This window comes from Rhinoderma darwinii, chromosome 7 (assembly GCF_050947455.1).
Source record: "Rhinoderma darwinii isolate aRhiDar2 chromosome 7, aRhiDar2.hap1, whole genome shotgun sequence".
Taxonomy (NCBI): domain Eukaryota; kingdom Metazoa; phylum Chordata; class Amphibia; order Anura; family Rhinodermatidae; genus Rhinoderma; species Rhinoderma darwinii.
The window spans coordinates 94181879-94204680 of NC_134693.1; the positions used below are offsets into that span (position 1 = coordinate 94181879).

General features: G+C 43.5%; 1 protein-coding gene across 3 annotated transcripts in view; it reads left to right on the forward strand.

Annotated features, from left to right (window-relative positions):
* The first annotated feature begins 5060 nt into the window (after positions 1-5060).
* TOM1 (target of myb1 membrane trafficking protein) overlaps positions 5061-22802 on the forward strand; it is a 210576-nt gene continuing 192834 nt past the window's right edge. Inside the window, exon 1 of one of the 3 annotated variants that reach the window (XM_075833699.1) lies at positions 5061-5236. In XM_075833699.1, the coding sequence (XP_075689814.1) occupies positions 5185-5236 (52 nt within the window). In that variant the 5' untranslated portion in view covers positions 5061-5184. Of the gene's footprint in view, positions 5237-5520; positions 5613-22802 lie in introns of those variants that run through there. The other 2 variants (XM_075833698.1, XM_075833700.1) reach the window with 2 other exon arrangements.

The window sequence follows — 22802 nt, forward strand, 5'->3', positions numbered from 1 at the left end:
CGGTAGTGTATATTAGGCTATGGGGCAGTGCAGACAGTCCGTGAGTTTCGCGCAGCATGAGTCCGCTGCGTAAAACTCACGACGTTCTATATTTCTGCGTTTTTTGCGCATCACGCACCCATTGAAGGCAATGGGGTGCGTGAAAACCACGCATGTCGCACGGAAGCACTTCCGTGCGAACTGCGTGGTTCGCGCAACAGCTGTCATTCTCTGAATGTAAACAGAAAAGCACCACGTGCTTTTCTGTTTACAAACATTCAAACGGAGTGTCAAAAAGATGGCGGCTTCGAGAAAATCTCGCAGCCGCGCATCATACACTGATGACACACGCAGCTGTTAAGTGCCTTTTGCGCACGCAAAACGCAGCGTTTTTTGCGTGCGCAAAACGCACACGCTCGTGTAAATCAGGCCTTAGGCTGTGTTCACACTGAGTTTTTTGCAGGAGGAAAATTCCTCCTGCAAAAACTGCTCCAGACGGTTTTTGCACAGTGGTTTGACAAAAACTCGTCAAAACACTAGTTGAGGTTTTTTTTTCCTCTTTCATACTGATTGAAATGGGGTTTTGGAGGCGGAAACCGCCTCAAGATGGGTCATGACACTTCTTTTTACCGCGACGCGTTTTTTTTACTCGCGGTAAATAAACTCGTCCAACTCCCATTGAAATCAATGGGAGGCATGTTCGGGCGGTTTTTGAGGAGTTTTTTAGCGCGGTTTCCGCGTAAAAAAACTCATAAAAAAACTCAGTGTGAACAGGGCCTTACACAGACAAAAAACGCATGCAGTTGACCGCATGCATTTTTCAAACGCAATAAAACCGTGTCAACGACGCACCGTGTGGCCTTACCCTTAGGGCTTATTCAGACGAACGGGATATACGTCCGTGCAATGCGCGTGATTTTCACCTATATTAGTCTATGGGGCCGTGCAGACAGTTGCGTGATTTTTACGCAGCGTGAGTCCGCTGCGAAAAACTCACGACATGTCCGTTCTTTGGGAGTATTTCGCGCGTCACGCACCCATTGAAGTTAATGGGTGCATGAAAATCACCCCTTAGGATGGATTTACACGAGCGTGTGCGTTTTTCGCGCACAAAAAAATGCTGCTATTGTGCGCGCAAAAGGTACTTAACAGCTCAGTGTGTCATGACCATATGATGCGTGGCTGTGTGATTTTCGCGCAGCTGCCATCATTATGAGGGCTTATTCAGACGAACGGGATATACGTCCGTGCAACGCGCGTGATTTTAACGCGCGTCGCACGGACCTATATTAGTCTATGGGGCAGTGCAGACAGTTGCGTGATTTTTCCGCAGAGTGAGTGCGCTGCGAAAGTTGCGACATGTCCGTTCTTTGGGCATATTTCGCGCATCACGCACCAATTGCAGTCAATGGGTGCGTGAAAATCACGCACACCACACGGAAGCACTTCCGTGGGACGAGCGTGATTCGCGCAACAGCAGTAAAAAGTATGAATGAAAACAGAAAAGCACCACGTGCTTTTCTGTTTACAAACATCCAAACGGAGTGTCATAATGGTGGCTGCACGAAAATCACGCAGCCGCGCATCATACGGGGCTGACACCTGGAGCTGTTAAGTGCCTTTTGCGCACGCAAAACGCCGCATTTTTTGCGTGCACAAAACGCACACGCTCGTGTGAATCCGGTCTGACACTCTGTTTGTAAACAGAAAAGCACGTGGTGCTTTTGTTTTCATTCATACTTTTTACTGCTCCTGCGCGAATCATGCGCGTCACACGGAAGTGCTTCCGTGTGCTGCACGTGATTTTCACGCACCCATTGACTTCAATGGGTGCGCGATGCTCGAGAAACGCACAAATATAGGACATGTCGTGAGTTTTACGCAGCGCACACACGCTGCGTAAAAATCGAAGGACTGTCTGCACGGCCCCATAGACTAACATAGGTCTGTGCACGCGCGTTGCACGGACGTATATCACGTTCGTCTAAATAAGCCCTTAGAGGGAACAGTGGTTGTACAAGTCACAATATTTTTAAAGTGGAAAATCCCTTTATAGGGAAGCAGTTTGGATGCACGATATAATCGTTGGATGTAAGAAAAAGCTACAATTAGGGTATGTTCACACGGCTTATTTACGGACGTAATTCGGGCGTTTTACGCCTCCATTTACGTCCGAAAATGCGCCTCGATAGCGTTGGCAAACATCTGCCCATTCATTAGAATGGGTCTTACGATGTTCTGTGCACACGGTCATTTTTTTTACGCCCCGCTGTCAAAAGGCGGGGCGTAAAAAAGACGCCCGAGTCAAAGAAGTGCCTGTCACTTCTTCAGACGTAATTGGAGCCGTTTTCCATGGGCTCCATGGAAAACCAGCTCCATTTAACGTCCGTAAGGGTATGTTCACACGCTGAGAGGCAGTTACGTGTGAAAAGACAGACTGTTAACAGCTGCCTCGTTTCACACGTAAAAGCTCCTCCTCGTAATTTACGAGGCGTCTGAGACGCTCGTAAACCTTGAGCCGTGCTTCATTGATTTCAATGAAGAACGGCTCAAATTACGTGGCAAAGAAGTGCCCTGCACTTCTTTGCCGAGGCAGTAAATTTACGGGTCGTCGTTTGACAGCTGTCAAACGACGACTCGTAAATAACAGGTCGTCTGCACAGTACGTCGGCAAACCCATTCAAATGAATGGGCAGATGTTTGCCGACGTATTGCAGCCCTATTTTCAGACGTAAAACGAGGCATAATACGCCTCGTATACGTCTGAAATTTGGCCGTGTGAACATACCCTAATGGATGCAGCAAAAAGCGCCTCAACATGCCATTACGGCTGAAATTACAGGGCTGTTTTTTCCTGAAAACAGCCCCGTAATTTCAGCCGTTACGGATGCTGCCGTGTGAACATAACCTAAGGGTATGTGCACACGCTAGCTACCTTTTACGTCTGAAAAGACAGACTGTTTTCAGGAGAAAACAGCTGCGTCGTTTCAGACGTAAAAGCTCCTCCTCGCATTTTGCGAGGCGTCTTTGACGCTCGTAAATCTTGAGCTGCTCTTCATTGACTTCAATGAAGAACGGCTCAAATTAAGTTGCAAAGAAGTGTCCTGCACTTCTTTGCCGAGGCAGTCATTTTACGCTCCGTCGTTTGACAGCTGTCAAACGACGACGTGTAAATGACAGGTCGTCTGCACAGTATGTCGGCAAACCCATTCAAATGAATGGGCAGATGTTTGCCGAAGTATTGTAGCCCTATTTTCAGACGTAAAACGAGGCATAATACGCCTCGTTTACGTCTGAAAATAGGTCGTGTGAACCCAGCCTTTAAAGGGAATGTGTTGCCAGAAAAACATGTTTGTTTTTTTTTAATTAAACATTTAGTGTGCAGGTGATTAAACATTGTTCACATTTTTTTTATTTTTTTCACGAGTCAGGAAATATTATAAATTAATTCTAATTTATAATATTTCCCATTGCTGGTCACTAGATGGAGCTATTCCCAAAATTGCAGCATTGCAAAATTGGGTAAAAAGCCCTCGCTCTAGTGAGCTCTCAGCATCCCCCCCCTCCTTTATCCTGGCTAGTGCCGGGATAAACGAGGGGTTTGAACGGTCTAACCTCCTACACTGTGTGTGGCCATTTTTTGAGCTAACACACAGTGTAGTAGGTTTACATACAGTAGTAAACGTACACAAACACGAACATACATAGAAATCTCTTACCTGCTCCTGCCGCCGCGGCTCCCTCCGGCCCGTCCGCTCCGTGTGCTGCCGCTGGTCCAAGTGCACAAGTCCGGAAGCCGCGACCGGAAGTAGTAATCTTACTGTCCGGCCGCGACTTCCGGTCCACAGGAAAATGGCGCCGGGCGGCGCGCATTTCAAATTGGACTGTGTGGGAGTGGCGCATGCGCAGTTCCCACACAGACGGCGTACATGTTAGTGGATGGAACGGGCCCCGTTCGCAGTCCCTATGGGACTGTGGCTGCCGTATTCCATGTCTGTATGTGTCGTTAATCGACACATACAGAAATGGAAAAAAAAATGGCAGCCCCCATAGGGAAGAAAAAGTGTAAAAATAAGGAAAAGTAAAACACAAACACACAAATAAATATAAACGTTTTTAATAAAGCACTAACATCTTTAACATATTAAAAAAAAAATTGTGATGACACTGTTCCTTTAAAGCTGGATTCACACGACCATGTTACGTCCGTAATGGACGGGACGTATTTCGGACGCTAAATCCGGACCGAACACAGTGCAGGGAGCCGGGCTCCTAGCATCATACTTATGTACGATGCTAGGAGTCCCTGCCTCGCTGCAGGACAACTGTCCCGTACTGTAATCAGTACGGGACAGTTGTCCTGCAGCGAGGCAGGGACTCCTAGCATCGTACATAAGTATGATGCTAGGAGCCCGGCTCCCTGCACTGAGCTCGGTCCGGTACTTGCGGCCGAAATACGTCCGTCAATTACGGACGTAATTAGTGTGTGTGCACATACCCTAAGGGTATGTTCACACGGCGGGGGTCCGTAACGGCTGAAATTACGGGGATGTTTCAGCCTGAAAACATCCCCGTAATTTCAGCCGTACCGGCATGTGCAGGCGCTTGAACGCCGCGTCAATTACGGCCGTAATTAGCGCTGCTATTCATTGGAGTCAATGAATAGCGGCTCCAATTACGGCCAAAGAAGTGACAGGTCACTTCTTCTACGCGGGCGTCTATTTACGCGCCGTCATTTGACAGCGGCGCGTAAATATACGCCTCGTGTGAACAGACAAACGTCTGCCCATTGCTTTCAATGGGCAGATGTTTGTCAGCGCTATTGAGGCGCTATTTTCAGACGTAATTCGGGGCAAAAACGCCCGAATTACGTCCGTAAATAGGCCGTGTGAACATACCCTTATATGCAAGCGTTGTGCAACTGGCTGCAGAGGTTCCACGTCAGGTAATAACCTCCTCAACGCCGCATAACCTGCATAGTTGAGGGTTAACCAAGCTGCACACACAAGCCCAGCGCTCAGCTGACTTGAACATTATGATCAACACGTGTTTCCTGTGAGGGCGGGGTCAGGCCGTCTTCACAGACAACGCAATCGGGAATGGGCGTGGCGGACGGAGGTCGACTGGGTGTCATGTGATCGCGTCTCGTACCACAAACGCTGGTTAGTGAAGAGGAGCCGCAAGCACCGCCGCCGCTTTGGAACAATGGATTTTCTTTTAGGCAACCCTTTTGCGACACCGGTTGGGCAGCGGATCGGTGAGTGTTTAGCGATTCATTGTATTACTTTAAAGGGAAAGGTGATTGTTTTACGATCGCTTGCTCTTTTCATTCATCCAATAAGAAGTTGCTTAACATTGGGGGCTAAGCCTATAACTGCTGTATTGAATGACTTGTTTAACCAATAGACAGTAAGTTAGTTAAATGGCTGACCAATCAGTGTGCAGCCTGTCCTGTAAAAATTGTTTATTAACCAATGCGATGGAGAAATTCTTCAGGTGGGCGTGGCTACTTGTTTCAGTCACTCCTCAGTCCTTGTAAATATGTGGAAGTCGTTATGTTTCCTCCTGTTTCTAGAAGTATTCAGTCTGCTAATGGCTGTGTAGTTTTGTTTTGTTCAAAAGCTGAAATGTAGGTAAGATTTTCCATGCCCTATCTTAACCCCTTAATGACCAGCTACATTTTTTTTAATTTTTGCCTCAGCCATAACTTTTTTTCTTAGTTTCATTGACGTGTTTATATGAGGCCTTGTTTTAGGTGAACTTTTTTTCTTTTAGAATTAATAATCTTTATACCATTCACGTTTCACAAATTCACTGTTACATTAATTCTAAAGGTAATTATAGTCGATTAGATACCTAAGGCTATGTTCACATCACAGTCCCTTTCCGCTGAGGGGTTCCGTCAGAGGTTTCCGAAGACGTACACATCTTAGGGCCTGTTCACATCACAGTTGCCCTTCTGTTAAGGGGTTCAGTCTGAGGTTTCCGTCTGGTTAACCCCGCAGCGGAAAGGCTGACGGAAACATATCTAATGGTTTCCGTCTGTCACCGTTGTGACAGGGCTCCGTCGTTTTGATAGCGCAGTTGACCTCAACGGAAGGGCATCGGTGATGTGAACAGGCCCTAAGATGTGTACATCTTTGATATTTATGTAATGTTTGGACAATAAAATATATTTTATACAAAATAATGACTTTTTTTGTTTTCCTTTAAATTCCATGAAGGGATCTTTTTAGTAACTTTATTTTATACTTCTATATTAGCATACTCCTGCATGCTAATACATTATACACTGTGACACTGGCTGATGTTAGGGCACCATAGGCACACGCTGCGTAATTTAGTGCAGAATATCTGCATCAAAACTAGATGTAAAATCCGCATTTGATGGTGCGTTGTTTGAAGCGTTTTAGGTGCGGATTTTGGTGCGTTTTTCTTAAACTTGTCAGATACAATTCTGGCGTGGAAACGCAAGATAAATCAACATGCTGCAGATTTAAAAATCCGCACCATAGGTCAATTTCCGTTCAGAATAATTCTGCAAAGTGTAGATGAGGCTAATTGAGAAGTTGTTTATTTTGCTAGTACTGTATTATGCTGGGATTTGCCGCATGAAAATACAGGCTGCAAATACACACGTAATATGTATCGTGTGCTTTGCTGACAGAAGGCTTACAGAGAAGACAGCCCTGAGGTTCTTTGTAGGTCCCCAGGTCTAATAACCACTCGTGACGCTTTCCAGTGACGCAATTGAAGAGGGAAGTCCTATTTGATAATTCTGTGGTCACAGACTGCGGTGATCAAAGGGTTAAACAGCTGGGGTCGGAGGTTCCTGTGATCACAGCTGGGAGGGGGTAGCCGTGAACGGGTTAAAGCGGATTGCCATTTGACAAAAAACATACTGGTTGGCCAAACGAAAATGGGGCCAAAAAAGGGGCAAAGAATTTAAAGCGGCTCTGTCACCAGATTTTGCAACCCCTATCTGCTATTGCAGCAGATAGGCGCTGCAATGTAGATTACAGTAACGTTTTTTTTTTTTTTGTAAAAACGAGCATTTTTGGCCAAGTTATGACCATTTTTGTATTTATGCAAATGAGGCTTGCAAAAGTCCAAGTGGGCGTGTATTATGTGCGTACATCGGGCGTTTTTACTACTTTTACTAGCTGGGCGTTCTGACGAGAAGTATCATCCACTTCTCTTCAGAACGCCCAGCTTCTGGCAGTGCAGACACAGCCGTGTTCTCAAGAGATCACGCTGTGACGTCACTCACAGGTCCTGCATCGTGTCGGACGAGCGAGGACACATCGGCACCAGAGGCTACAGTTGATTCTGCAGCAGCATCAGCGTTTGCAGGTAAGTCGATGTAGCTACTTACCTGCTGATGCTGCTGCAGAATCAACTGTAGCCTCTGGTGCCGATGTGGCCGACACGATGCAGGACCTGGGGCAGGAAGTGAGTGACGTCACAGCATGATCTCTCGAGAACACGGCTGTGCCTGCACTGCCAGAAGCTGGGCGTTCTGAAGAGAAGTGGATGATACTTCTCGTCAGAACGCCCAGCTAGTAAAAGTAGTAAACACGCCCCGATGTACGCACATAATACACGCCCACTTGGACTTTTACTTTAAACACGCCCAGTTGTACTTTTGCAAGCCTCATTTGCATAAATACGAAAATGGTCATAACTTGGCCAAAAATGCTCGTTTTTAAAAAATAAAAACGTTACTCTTATCTACATTGCAGCGCCGATCTGCTGCAATAGCAGATAGGGGTTGCAAAATCTGGTGACCAAGCCTCTTTAACCGGTTAAGGACTAGGCTGTTTTACAGCTAAATGACCAGAGCAAATTTGACAATTTTGCTATGCGCTTCTTTAGATGACTATAACTCAGCAGGTGAATAAAGTTCATCTTTGAATTTTACACTCTTTTTAAAGGACAGATAGGGCTTTGTTTTAGTGGCATTTGTCAGTATATATCTTTTTTTTTTTTTCTCTAAAGTGGGCAAAATTGGAAAAAAATGCAAGAATTTAACAATTGCGTCGGTTTGTGCTAGCATTTTTCACACACGGTATGAACCACGGCCAAAATTAATCTCCTTTCACATTCTTCCACTTCTCCCGTGCATGGGGATACCAAATATGTGAGCCTTATTCACTGTGCGGGCATGTGCCAGGGCTTGGCATAAAAGGAGGCTTTTTGGCCTTTTCGGTCCAGGAATTTTGCATTTGATTTTATAGCCGCATACTGTTTTCTGGGGGGCCTAATGCTGCTGAAACATTAGAATCACCCCATAAATGACTTCATTCACACAAGTAGACCCCACAAGGTTTCCTTCAAGGGGTTTATCATATTTTTAGCAAGTCCAGTTTTCTTCTGAAAGTTTCTTGAATAAGATGGAACAAAATAAAATCAGCACTTTTTTAGCAAATGCGTCAGTTTAGGCTAGTATTTTTCACACACAGTATAGACCACGGCCAAAATTCATCTCCTTTCACGTTCTTCCACTTCTCCCGTGCATGGGGATACCAAATATGTGTGCCTTATTCGCTGTGCGGGCATGTGCCAGGGCTTGGCATAAAAGGAGGCTTTTTGGCCTTTTCGGTCCAGGAATTTTGCATTTGATTTTATAGCCGCATACTGTTTTCTGGGGGGCCTAATGCTGCTGAAACATTAGAAACACCCCATAAATGACTTCATTCACACAAGTAGACCCCACAAGGTTTTCTTCAAGGGGTTTATCATATTTTTAGACAGTCCAGTTTTCTTCTGAAAGTTTCTTGAATAAGATGGAACAAAATAAAATCAGCACTTTTTTAGCAAATGCGTCAGTTTAGGCTAGTATTTTTCACACACGGTATAGACCACGGCCAAAATTCATCTCCTTTCACGTTCTTCCACTTCTCCCGTGCATGGGGATACCAAATATGTGTGCCTTATTCGCTGTGCGGGCATATGCCAGGGCTTGGCATAAAAGGAGGCTTTTTGGCCTTTTCGGTCCAGGAATTTTGCATTTGATTTTAGAGCCGCATACTGTTTTCTGGGGGGCGTAATGCTGCTGAAACATTAGAATCACCCCATAAATGACTTCATTCACACAAGTAGACCCCACAAGGTTTCCTTCAAGGGGTTTATCATATTTTTAGACAGTCCAGTTTTCTTCTGAAAGTTTCTTGAATAAGATGGATCAAAATAAAATTAGCAATTTTTTAGCAAATGCGTCAGTTTATACCAGCATTTTTCACACACAGCATAGACCACGGTCAAAATTAATCTCCGTTCACATTCTGCCACTTCTCCCGTGCACGGGGATACCAAATATGTGGGCCTTATTATCACATAGAGATGTAGGAGGGCGGACGATAGAAGAAGCTTATTTCACAAATCGCTTTTTTTCAAAGCTGGTTTTACAAAACTCAACAGAGTTTCTATAACACGTCCAAAATATCTGGTCTTGAAGCAGAAATCCCAAAATATTCATCTAGGGGTATAATGGGAATTTATTTTTTGGGGTTTTCTAAAATAAGAAATTGCAGGTTTATGCAAATGGAGCTATTCAGCAGATGAACTTTAGAGAATATGCAAACATGACATCCACCCCCCACCCATTCCCTCCCTCACCCTTGGAGTAAAATCAGGGGAAAAATAAAAACGTAATGTAGGGCAAATATATTTTCAACAAATTAACTAAAATCTAATAATTCAGAACAGTGTGGTATTTTTTAAAACATGGCTCAATGCACAGGCCTGGTTGCGAGGGACATGAGGGACAGAAATATCGGGAATCTTTGCGGTGCCCGTCTTTTCTGCAGACGCGGCACTTTTTCTGGGGGTTGCTTCTGGTTGCTGTTGGGGGAATCCGACTGATGAAGTGTCTTTCAGTCAGTCGCGTGACATCCTCAGACTGGAGGCATTCTCGGGTGTCCTGAACATCAAAAATGAGGCCTTCAATAATTTTTTCCTGGAAATCCAGGTATGTGTCTCTGCCTCTGAGTTGTGGATGGCCACCTGTAACAAATAAATGGCCACCTTTTTTGTACCAGGTTTTAGTTTTGCGTTTTACTAAATAGGGCTGTAAAACCTGGTCGCTTAAATCCACCCACCCCATGTACTTGTTATATTCGGACACGCTCACTGGTTTGTGCTTGTCCGATGTTGCCCCTCTTTCCCTCACTGCCACTGTTCCTGCGGTATGAATCGTGCTTAGCACATACACATCTTTGCGATCCCTGAACTTGACCGCCAGCAATTCTTCAGATGCATAAGCACAGGAGTCCCCCTTTACCATGCGCTTCCCCACTAATTGCTGTGGAAAACCAATTCGGTTTTTGCGCATGGTACCACATGCCCCAGTCCTTGCAGCATGCAAATGCCTAAACAGGGGCACACTGGAATAAAAATTATCACAGTACAGGTGGTACCCCTTGTGAAGCAGAGGCTGCATGATCTCCCACACAATCTTACTGCTGGTGGAAAGATCAGGGGGGCATCCAGGAACATTTATTGTGCGGTCCCGCCCTTCATAAATCCTGAAGGCGGTGGTATATCCTGACCCGCTTTCACACAATTTGTAGAGCTTAACGCCATATCTTGCCCTTTTGGAAGGTAGATATTGGCGAAAGCTAAGTCTGCCATGAAAGTTGAGGAGGGATTCGTCCACACTTACATTCTGCTCAGGGGTGTAGAGTTGCAGAAATAAATTATTCAGGGAATTTATTAGCGGTCTTATTTTGAACAACCGATCCCGGTTTGCATCGGTACTTGGGGGGGCCTGTGCGTTGTCATTGAAGTGGAGGAACCTCATTATTGTCTCATAACGAGACCTGGGCATTACTGCAGAATATACTGGGGTGGCTTGGGCGGGTCTTGTTGACCGGTAAGACCTAATGGAGGGCTTTTTGACAATACCCATATTTAGGGTGAGCCCCAAAATTTTTTTTAACTCCTGCAAATTGGTGGGCGTCCAATCTCTGGCATGGGTGGATGAAGGTTTCTGCCTTATATATTGCGTGGCATATAAATTTGTTTCGTGGACAATCTGATTTAGGATGTCGTCCGTTATAAATAAATGGAAGTAATCCATTTGGACAAAATTTGTATTGTCCACGGTTATGCCAGGAGTGGCCGTAAATCCGTGGATTCTAGGCCCAAAAGATGGGGCAGGTGCCCATACAAGAGCCTGGACTGGAGGGACCAGGCTGTCCCGTGCTACAGCGCTACTTGGCCCTGTGCTTTCATGTTCTGCAGTTTCGACTGCATCAGGGACAACGTCCCCTGAAGATGAACCTGAAGTGACGCGGTCATTGTCACTACCTAAAACAGGTTCCATCTCGGACGCCATCTCTGATGCGGTCTCCGACTCAGACCACAGCATGGCGTATGCCTCCTCGGCGCTAAACAACTTCCTCGCCATAACGTAACTAACACTAACGAAACAAATTTTTTTTTTAATTTTTTTTTTTTATAAAACACACAAACTAACTGCTATATATATCTACACTACCGCTAACAAAAAAATAAACCGCTATTGCTATATATATTATATATATGTGGATATATATATAATTATATACTCCCTACCTGCCTATTCTAATAGAATAAAAGAAAGAAAGGTAGATAGATAGAAAAAAAGATAGATGGATAGATAGTTTGTATAGATAGATAGAAATCTATCTATACAGAGAATGTTTTAGTGTAACTGTATTTTTTTTCACTGTATTCTTCTGGCAGCAATTCTCCCGAGTCTCTTCTTCTCCTCAAACTGAAACAATGTTTGAGGAGAAGAAAAGAGGCAGGAGATTTACTGCCAGAAAAGTCAAAATAAAACAAATGTGGTCGCTGTGATAGGTTTTCACAGCGACCACATGTTCAGGGACCATCAGATTGGTCCCTGATACTCTGCCCAGTGCCCAGAGCTGTGTGCACGCGAAATGCATGTGATCGCTGTGATTGGTTGTCACAGCGATCACATGTTCAGGGGCCAAAAGATTGACCCCTGACATTCTGCCCAGTGCCCATGGCTGTTAGCAACAGCCAGGGCATAGAGCTGTGTGCACGCGATCGCGCGTGCACAGTCTCTGAAGTGCGGCCGTATATATACTATACGCCGGACTTTAGAGACCCTGACCGCTGGCCGTATATTTACGGCCAGCGGTCGGGAACCTGTTAAGATGCTTTATTTTATTTTCTGCTAACTACATAGGCAATGTTAGTCAAATATGGAGTCTAGCTGTCAATGAAGACCTGTTTAAAAAAAGAAGTTGGAGAATAGCCACAGATCCATCTACTCTAAGGCCTGATTTACACGAGCGCGTGCGTTTTGCGCACGCAAAAAAACGCGTCATTTTGCGTGCGCAAAAGGCACTTAACAGCTGCGTGTGTCATCAGTGTATGATGCGCGGCTGCGAGATTTTCGCGCAGCTGCCATCATTATGACACTCCGTTTGAATGTTTGTAAACAGAAAAGCACGTGGTGCTTTTCTGATTACATTCAGAGTTTGACAGCTGTTGCGCGAACCACGCAGTTCGCACGGAAGCGCTCCGGTGCGACATGTGTGGTTTTCACGCACCCATTGACTTCAATGGGTGCGTGATGCGCGAACAGCGCACAAAGAAAGGACATGTCGTGAGTTTTACGCAACGCACTCGCGCTTCTCAAAACTCACGCACTGTCTGCACTGCCCCATAGCCTAATATAGGTGCGTATGACACGCGTGAAAAGCACGCACGTCGCACGTGCGTATATTACGCTCGTGTAAATTATGCCTAAGGCTGGGTTCACACGAGCATGTTACGTCAGTAATGGACGGAACGTATTTCGGCCGCGAGTCCCAGACCGAACACACTGCAGGGAGCCGGACTCATAGCTTCATAGTTATGTACGACGCTAGGAGTCCCTGCCTCTCCGTGGAACTACTGTCCCGTACTGAAAACATGATTACAGTACGGGACAGTTGTCCCGCAGCGAGGCAGGGACTCCTCCTAGCGTCGTACATAACTATGATGCTAGGAGCCCGGCTCCCTGCAGTTTGTTCGGTCTGGGACTTGCGGCCGAAATACGTTCCGTCCATTACGGACGTAACATGCTCGTGTGAAGTTGCTATATGTTCTGGCATATAGAGAATGGTCCTGAGCAATGGAACCCCCTTCTATGTGATCTATTTCCAGCATTTTTTTCTTTTAATGTTGATGATTATGGCTAACAGTTAATGAAAACCCAAAATTTAGTGTATCTGAAAATTAGAATATTTTATTAGCCCAATTTCAAAAATGACTTTTAATACCGAAATATATTATATATCGTACATACATAACAATATTGATCATTAATGGGTATATATGTACATAAAGGTATATGCAAATGGGACCATGAGAGGGAGAGCACCGTCCATGCGTCACACGACAGGTGCATGTCCCCCACAAAGACCCAGAGGCAACAACTCGTGAATTAGGCTAAGAGGGTTTATGTATGTCATAATGCGCAATTTAAAATCAACAAATCAACACAAACCCATATTTACGTGTGTGTGTGTATAAGGGTGTATACAGCTGGGACCACGGGAGGGAGAACACCGCCCATGCGCAACAAGATCTGTGTATATCCCCCTCGGGGACCCAGATGCACCAACCCACAAAACAGACAATAATCAATAGGAAGGGTTCATGTATGCCACAAATGTGTGATAGACAATAACCAAAGTCATTGGTATTCGTGGAATAAAGAATTAATTAAAAGAAATTCACAAAGTTGTGGATAGCCAAGTACTAGAATTGACATATAAGTGTATGCTACCAAACTGAAAAAGAAAACCGGAATGGGTGAATAAACAGTGTATTGCTGTGAATCATCAAAATGTGAATCAATTTATTGCACCCGCTATAAAAGCGGACGCACATATATTTTATACTATAGGATATTTATATAAGGGAAGAATCATAAAGATAATAAAACGTCAGTGGAAAAAAGTGTAATCTGATACTAATATAGTGGCCACCTGTCGTGTGCATCACCGGAGGGCCAGGAAGCAACCGTCTACAAGTCCACCGCGGAGACAGACGACCCAGGGCCAGCATACAGTAAAGGAAGCTATTAATAAAAATATATAGTGAAAAAGAAAATTTATATAAATAAGTGATAATAATCCAAAGAAAAAAGTTATCCTACTAAACCCAGAAAATGCAAACAAAATAAATGCACGGTGCCGTCCAAAATGGAATATATAACAAAAACAAAACAAAAAAAGAATTTGTACAAAACCAGCACACTCTGGGTCAAGTGATTAGTACCAATATTTGTAAATATTTAATTTTTAGAAAAAGGAGTTATAAAACATATGACATAATCATTTACATAAAACAGTTTTGTCCAGATATATATATCTAACAGCGTTATACATCTACGTATAGGAATGTGCATTCTTTTTGTCTTAAACTTCAAATCTCATGGATCTCTGTACCTTGTAGCTGTTTTATGTAAATGCTTATGTCATATGTTAAATATTTACAAATATTGGTACTAATCACTTAACCCAGTGTGCTCCTTTTGTCCAAATTATTTTGTTTTGTTTTTGTCAAATAAGTGATAATACCTGCGTGTTATATGTATAGAAATACCGTATTGCTGGGGTGTGGCTTGGATCTGCATGAGAACGGACATGTGAACGAGAGCTCCTGCTTGCTGAAGCTTAAAGGTAAGGTGTCACGAAAAAATGTTTTTTTATATAATATTGCATTTAGTATGTCATTAAAATACATTTTATTTATTTGTTTTTGTGTTGTGCTTTTTATTTTTTCTTTCTTTTACTTCTCTATGGGGGCTGCCATTTTTTTTTTCATCTCTGTATGTGTCGATTTACGACACATACAGAGATGGAATACGGCAGCTACAGTGCATAGGAGTCAATGAACGGCTCCCGTCTATTGCTTCTGCTCTCTGTCTCTGTACTGCGGAGACGCAGGTCAGAGTCACACAGCAGAGCAGCTGTTTGCAGGGAGATAGCAGGCGCTATCATGAAGACCAGCTGCACTGCAGTTAAGTTGTGTGTCTCTGTCTGTCCCACTCTCTATCTCACAGACCGCCGCTCTCGTGACCCCCGACGGGCCCCCCCCCTTATGAAGGACACATGATGCAACTATACTGGGAAAGCCCTGAACGGTAAATATTTCTAGTTCTGCTGAGACTGAGAGGTTCATTAGTCACATTCTCAAACAGTCTCAGCACAACTAGAGAGATTTAACGTTCAGGGGTCTGGGAAAGCTGGGTGACCACCATTACCCCTCCTACTGGAGTGTGAGAGGTTCATTAGTCACATCCCAAAACACACTCCAGTAGGAGGGTGTAATGGTGGTCACCCAGCTTTCCCAGAAGCAGATATAACCAGGAAAGGGCTGGATGGACGGGCTGAGGGTGCACAGGGTTTTTGGTGATCCCCCTCTGTCATGTGATTGGACCTAGGTTACCGGTTCATCAGATGGGGTTCATGTGACTATAAATCTGTCCATAACAAGAGACTGTGCACTCAGGACAAGACCTGCCCTCATGCCGTAGTTGTATGGTTCTGTCTGCAGCGATGGCGGTGGGTGGCTCTGACACCCGCCTCCCCCGTTGGGTCATCTCAGGACAGAAGGGGATGTCCGGATTGGAGACACAGCGCCGCACCTGTCCTCAGGTTGTGTCTGGTATTGCAGTTCACCTCCATTGAAGTGAATAGGACAGAGCTGTAATACCACACACGACCTGAGGACAGGTGCGGCGCCATGTTTTCCTGGACAACCCCTGTAAGACTTTTCCCGTGTGTGTGTGTGTGTGGCAGAGCTGAGTGTGCACGGGCACCGCTGATACTTCATAGCCGCTTATCAGCTGTTTTGAAGAATCAGCGGCAAGCACCCTCCCCAACACACGCACACAAATCCCCCAAACACGCAAAATCAAGTGTAATCATGCATTTATTTTTTTTATGTGGTTTTTGGCACGTAAAATGTGCAAAAAAAAAAACGTGTCAAATACACGGCGTGTGAACCGGTCAACTGAAAAGTCATTCACTTCACTTTCATCATTCTAAGGGTATGTTCACACGCAGTGTTTTCAGCTGAAAAATCGGAAGCAGAACGCCTACAAGCATCTGCTCATTGGTTTCAATGGGAAATACGGTGTTCTGTTCTGACAGGGCGTTTTTTACGTGGTCGTTTTCCAAAGCCGGCAGGTAAAGACGCCCGCTAAAATGAAGTGCACATTTCTTCTTGGGACGTTTTTTGGAGCCGTTTTTAATTTATTTTATAGAAAAACAGCTCCAAAAATGGCCGTAAAATACGTGAGTTTGATTAAAAAATGGCTGAAAATCAGGAGCGGTTTTCCCTTTGTTTAGTAAGCGTGTGAACATACCCATAGCCTTTTGGTGTGTCCCATAACTTCTGCCGGATGCAGAATCACACGCAAAATGGCTGCCGGACACTGCTTAGCAATTTGAAGACACCTTTTCCTGGCTTGTGGGAGGGGGGTGGGGTGAGATTCCCTCCCACATTTACGGCAGCTGTGAGTCAGGTTACTTTGCCTTATTCACCTTGCTGTAATTCTGGGAAGTGCTCAGGGGGTGGCCAACATAGGAAAACATGTCAAATTATTATTTAATTTTTAATACTTTCCACCATATGGAAGAAAAAAAAAATACAGCAAAAAACGTAAAAAATATAATCGCAATAAGTAACGACACAAAAAAAAAAGGTTTCATTCGCGACACATTCCCTTTAAAACGGCACAACTAAACCCTCTTTACGAGATCTAAGTTCCTACTATTCCAGAATAATACCTGGTGTGACCTGGTGATTTGTCTTGCGGTGTCCAGGACATTTGCCGATTCCGGTGAGGGAACACGAGCTCTGCAGCCTGACTCTTCATTTCCTCCTGGGACATAGGAGACCGCCGGAGGTGAAACACTCGCCGGAGCATTGAGGACGCCGTTCTCCCTCCTCTGCAGCACCGACGACCACGAACCCAGCAGGTACACAGGACATCTTTGTGTTGGTCGGGAGCCTCTTTTTTTTTTTTTCTCCTCTGACTGGACTGCTGCTTACATAAAACACTTGACACTGCGAAGTCTGTGTCACTGGCCGTTACAGTTGGCGGGAGAAGCTGCCATTTTCTACCCCTTGGTGGGGGTTTGGCACAGCCTCTTATATCTGCTATATTGCTTGCAGTTCTTTTCTGTGGATTGTCTCCAATTAGTCAGAGCTTCCAGGGAGTGTGATTTACCGCAAAAGAGGAGAGGGAGCATACGATTGTATGAGAGTGGAGAAAGGACAATACAAAAAAAACAAAACACCTGTTTGTTACAACAATAGTACAGGTATATATTCTGCAGATCTAAGATGGGTGGTACCACGAGAAAAAAGGATACCAAATCAAAGCCCACTAAACTCAGAGTTCTTCAATAATTCACCGTCTCAACAGCTGGTGGCTCAGACTCTTGTCTATGTCCCTCTCATCTCCTACCCCGTCTTCTAGAGTGGAATCTCTTGATATAGAAACGGTAGATCACCTTGACTCCCATCCAGTGTCGGAAGCGGCAATCAAAAAATTTCTAAATTCCCTGAGAGACTCCCTACACTCAGATTTAAAGCAAATGATGGGTGACCTGAAAACAGATATACTGGCTAGGGCGCCACATACTGACCATATTAAGCATAAAATGGAAGCCTTTGCCAAATCGCACAACATGTTAATTGATGCTAACTTTACGTTGGAAGAAGAAGTTCACAGATTGTCTAAGTAAGTCCTTGATCTAGAAGATGGATCTCGCCGAAGGGATTCCGGAATCTGTTTCGCCTGACTTACTCTTACAATATCTTACTGATCTGATGGCTCTGATGCTTCCTCAAAAGTCTACTTTGGATCTCACGATTGATCGAATCCATTGCATTCCAAAGCCTCGGCATATTGCAGCTCATTTTCCTAGAGATACTATAGCTCGCATCCATTTCTACCATGTAAAAGATTAATTCCTCCGAGCACTTAAAACATCTCCTGATCGTCCAGACAGATTTAAAGATCTTGCTTTATACCCAGGTTTGTCTGCAGCCACGATGCTGCGTAGTAGAGAATTTTTACCTGCTACGAAGATCCTGAGCGAAAAAGGCATACTATATAAATGGGGAATTCCAGTGAAGCTTATAATTTCTAGAACTGGTTGTCACGAAGTCTGTACCTCTCCTGATGCAGCTAGAGACCTACTTCACGACTGGGGCCTCCTTCCGTCTCCTTCTGGCAGTCGTCCTCGTAGAAATGAATCCCGTCCAGAAATCGTCACTCCTTTGTGGTCGGAGAAAGTCACTCGTACCAAACCTAGATCTGGGTACTGACTTTCACTTCGTGATCAAGTTTGTTCTGTAGTGCTTCAGCTTCAGCTGGGATTGTAGCTGTTGTCCGATTGTCTACTTGTAGACTTTAGAGTCCTTTAACTTTTGGGCCGTCCCCCGTTTTCCCTGAAAGAGGGATATCAAGTGCTCCTTCCCTTTTGTAGGAGTGCCATGTTGTTACTTCTTAATTTGATTTATATGTTATTTTTTTCTCCACCACATGTACGTTGAGAATATTTTGATTTTGTTTACAATGTTCACATGATCTATGATGGGTCTTAAATTCTTATCTGTCAATGTCCATGGCTTAAACTCTCCATTCAAGCTTTCATTGCTCTGTAAGGAAGCTACTAGTGCAAATTGTGATGTGTTCTGTATACAGGAAACTAATTTGTGTCAAAAAGATGTACATCTTCTCAAGCATTCTAAATTTCCACATATCATTTCGGCTTCTGCGGCTGTTAAAAAAATAAAAATAAGCAGAGGTCGTTGTTGCAGTCAAGAATTCTGTTATTTATGAAAATGTTCACACATATACTGATCCTAGGGGTAGATTTGTAATTGTGGTATGTAAGTTAAATTTGGTTCCCTATACTATTGCCTCTCTGTATGCACCGAATTCTAGACAATTCTATTCTAAGTCTATGCAACAAGGTGGTTTACTTATTTGTGGGGTTTTCAATGTTGTAATGCACTCTAGTTTAGACCGATCTTCTTTTGGGAATAGACTGACTTCTGAACTCAATGCCTTCGCTACCGAAGAAAATTTGCATGATGTGTGGAGATACTATCATTCTTCTGAGAGGGATTATACCTATTTTTTTTTCTCCCCACACAAAGTTTACTCCAGAATAGACATGGTTTTTACTAGATCGCGAAGTTTTATTGAATGCATCTGGGTCTTGAGTGGGGTCGATCACTTGTTCTGATCATGCTCTTGTCTATCTGACCTTGTTGGATGGATATACAGTGAAGGAAATAAGTATTTGATCCCTTGCTGATTTTGGAAGTTTGCCCACTGTCAAAGACATGAACAGTTTAGAATTTTTAGGCTAGGTTAATTTTACCAGTGAGAGATAGATTATATTTTTTTTAAAAAACCAGAAAATCACATAGTCAAAATTATATATATTTATTTGCATTGTGCACAGAGAAATAAGTATTTGATCCCTTTGGCAAACAAGACTTTATACTTGGTGGCAAAACCCTTGTTGGCAAGCACAGCAGTCAGACGTTTTTTGTAGTTGATGATGAGGTTTGCACACGTAAGATGGAATTTTGGCCCACTCCTCTTTGCAGATCATCTGTAAATCATTAAGATTTCGAGGCTGTTGCTTGGCAACTCGGATCTTCAGCTCCCTCCATAAGTTTTCGATGGGATTAAGGTCTGGAGACTGGCTAGGCCACTCCATGACCTTAATGTGCTTCTTTTTGAGCCACTCCTTTGTTGCCTTGGCTGTATGTTTTGGGTCATTGTCGTGCTGGAAGACCCAGCCACGAGCCATTTTTAATATCCTGGTGGATGGAAGGAGGTTGTCACTCAGGATTTGACGGTACATGGCTCCATCCATTCTCCCATTGATGCGGTGAAGTAGTCCTGTGCCCTTAGCAGAGAAACACCCCCAAAACATAATGTTTCCACCTCCATGCTTGACAGTGGGGACGGTGTTCTTTGGGTCATAGGCAGCATTTCTCTTCCTCCAAACACGGCGAGTAGAGTTCATGACAAAAGAGCTAAATTTTAGTCTCATCTGACCACAGCACCTTCTCACAATCACTCTCAGAATCATCCAGATATTCATTTGCAAACTTCAGACGGGCCTGTATATGTGCCTTCTTGAGCAGGGGGACCTTGCGGGCACTGCAGGATTTTAATCCATTACGGCGTAATGTGTTACCAATGGTTTTCTTGGTGACACTGGTCCCAGCTGCCTTGAGATCATTAACAAGTTCCCCCCCCGTGTAGTTTTCGGCTGAGCTCCCACCTTCCTCAGGATCAAGGATACCCCACGAGGTGAGATTTTGCATGGAGCCCCAGATCGATGTCGATTGACAGTCATTTTGTATGTCTTCCATTTTCTTACTATTGCACCAACAGTTGTCTCCTTCTCACCCAGCGTCTACTTATGGTTTTGTAGTCCATTCCAGCCTTGTGCAGGTCTATGATCTTGTCCCTGACATCCTTAGAAAGCTCTTTGGTCTTGCCCATGTTGTAGAGGTTAGAGTCAGACTGATTAATTGAGTCTGTGGACAGGAGTCTTTTATACAGGTGACCATTTAAGACAGCTGTCTTTAATGCAGGCACCAAGTTGATTTGGAGCGTGTAACTGGTCTGGAGGAGGCTGAACTCTTAATGGTTGGTAGGGGATCAAATACTTATTTCTCTGTGCACAATGCAAATAAATATATATAATTTTGACTGTGGTTTTCAGTTTTTTTTTTTTTTTTATATAATCGATCGCTATTTGCTGTCCTTATACTAACACATTAACAATACTGAAGTGTTTAGACAATGAATAGACATTCCACGGGATGTCTATTCACGATCTTGGCACTTCGTTACTGTTTCTATGGTAGTTACAGCAGAGGAAGCGTAATCTCGTTGTAACCTGTCATTTACAGCGAGATCTCGCGAGATCACGCTTCCTCTGCTGTAACTACCACAGACAGAGTAACGAAGTGCAGAGATTGTGAATAGACATCCCGTGGAATGTCTATTCACTGTCTAAACACTTCAGTATTGTTAATGTGTTAGTATGAGATCGCACATAAGGATCTAGCAGGATCCCTATGCGCTGAGTAAATGAATGGAGAGGAGTGCATGAGGCTGATTGGTCAGCGTCATACACTCCCCTGTACAACGCCCACTTGGTCTAAAGTGAAAATACGCCCACTTAGGCATTAAGCAACTCATTAGCATAAATATAAAACCGCTAATAAAGTGGTAAAAATCGTTTTTTTTTTTAAAATAAAAAGCACTGCTGTCGCCTACATTATAGCGCCCATCTCCTTATGTATGAGATATGGCACTTATAATGTGGTGACAGAGCCTCTTTAATCGTGAGAAATTGTTTTACAAATGTTGGGGTGCTTTTTCTCCTTTAAACCTTGTAAAAGTAGATTTTTACCTTTACAGACTAATTCCAATGAATTCAGCAAAACTGTGGAGTCAAAATTAAAACTTTACCCCTAGAATTTTTTTTTGAGGGGGTAGTTTCCAAAATGGGGTCACTTTTAGGGGGTTTTCGCTGTTTTGTCCCTCCAGTGCATTGCAAACGTGACACGGCACTGAAAACTATTCCAGCAAAATCAGAAATCCAAATGGTGGTCCTTCTCTTCTGAGCCCTGCTGTGGGTCCAAACAAGAGTTTATTACCACATATGAGGTATTGCTATAATCGGGTGAAATTGCTCTACATATGTTGGGGTCTTTTTTCAACCTTTATTCATTGTAAAAATGTGTAAGTTTTTTCAGAAAAAAAGTAGATTTTCATCTTCACATACTAATTCATAATTCAAATAAATTTAGCAAAAAAACCGTGGGTTAAAAATGCTAACTATACCCCTAGATAAATTCCTTGAGGGGTGTAGTTTTCCAAAATGGGGTCTCTTTTGGTGGGGTCTTTACTGGTTTGGCACCACAAGACCTCTTCAAACGTGACATGGTGCCTAAAATATATTCTAAAAAAAGGAGCCCCAAAATCCACTAGGTGCTCCTTTGATTCTGAGGCCTGTGTTTCAGTCCATTAGCACACTAGGGCCACATGTGGGATATTTCTAAAAACAATAGAATATGGGCAATAAATATTTAGTTGCATTTCGTGGGTAAAACACTCTGTGGTACATTAAAAAATGTATTACAAATGAATTTTGGCAACAAAAAAAAATTAATTGGTAAATTTCACTTCTTTTCTGCTTTAATTCCTGTGAAGCGCCCAAAGGGTTAAAACACTTTCTGAATGCTATTTTGAATACTTTGAGGGGTGCAGTTTTCAAAATGGGGTGATTTTATGGAATTCGATTATATTCTATAGAAGGCCCTCAAAGTCACTTCACAATGGAACTGGTCCCTCAAAAAATAGCCTTTTGAAAATTTTCTTGAAAATATGAGAAATTGCTGCTAGAGTTCTGAGCCTTGTAACGTCCTAGAAAAATAAAAGAATGTTGAAAAACGATTCCAACATAAAGTAGACATATGGGAAATGTAAACTAGTAACTATTTTGTGTGGTATTACTATCTGTTTTACTAGCCGATACATTTAAAGTTAGAAAAATGCAAATTTTTGCAAATTTTCTCCAAATCTTGGTGTTTTTTTTTTTTACAAATAAATTCAATAAATTTATCGACCCAAATTTTTGCACTAACATAAAGTACATACAATATGTCACGAGAAAACCATCTCAGAATCGCTTGGATAGGTAAAAGCATTCCGAAGTTATTACTACATAAAGTGACACACGTCATATTTGAAAAAT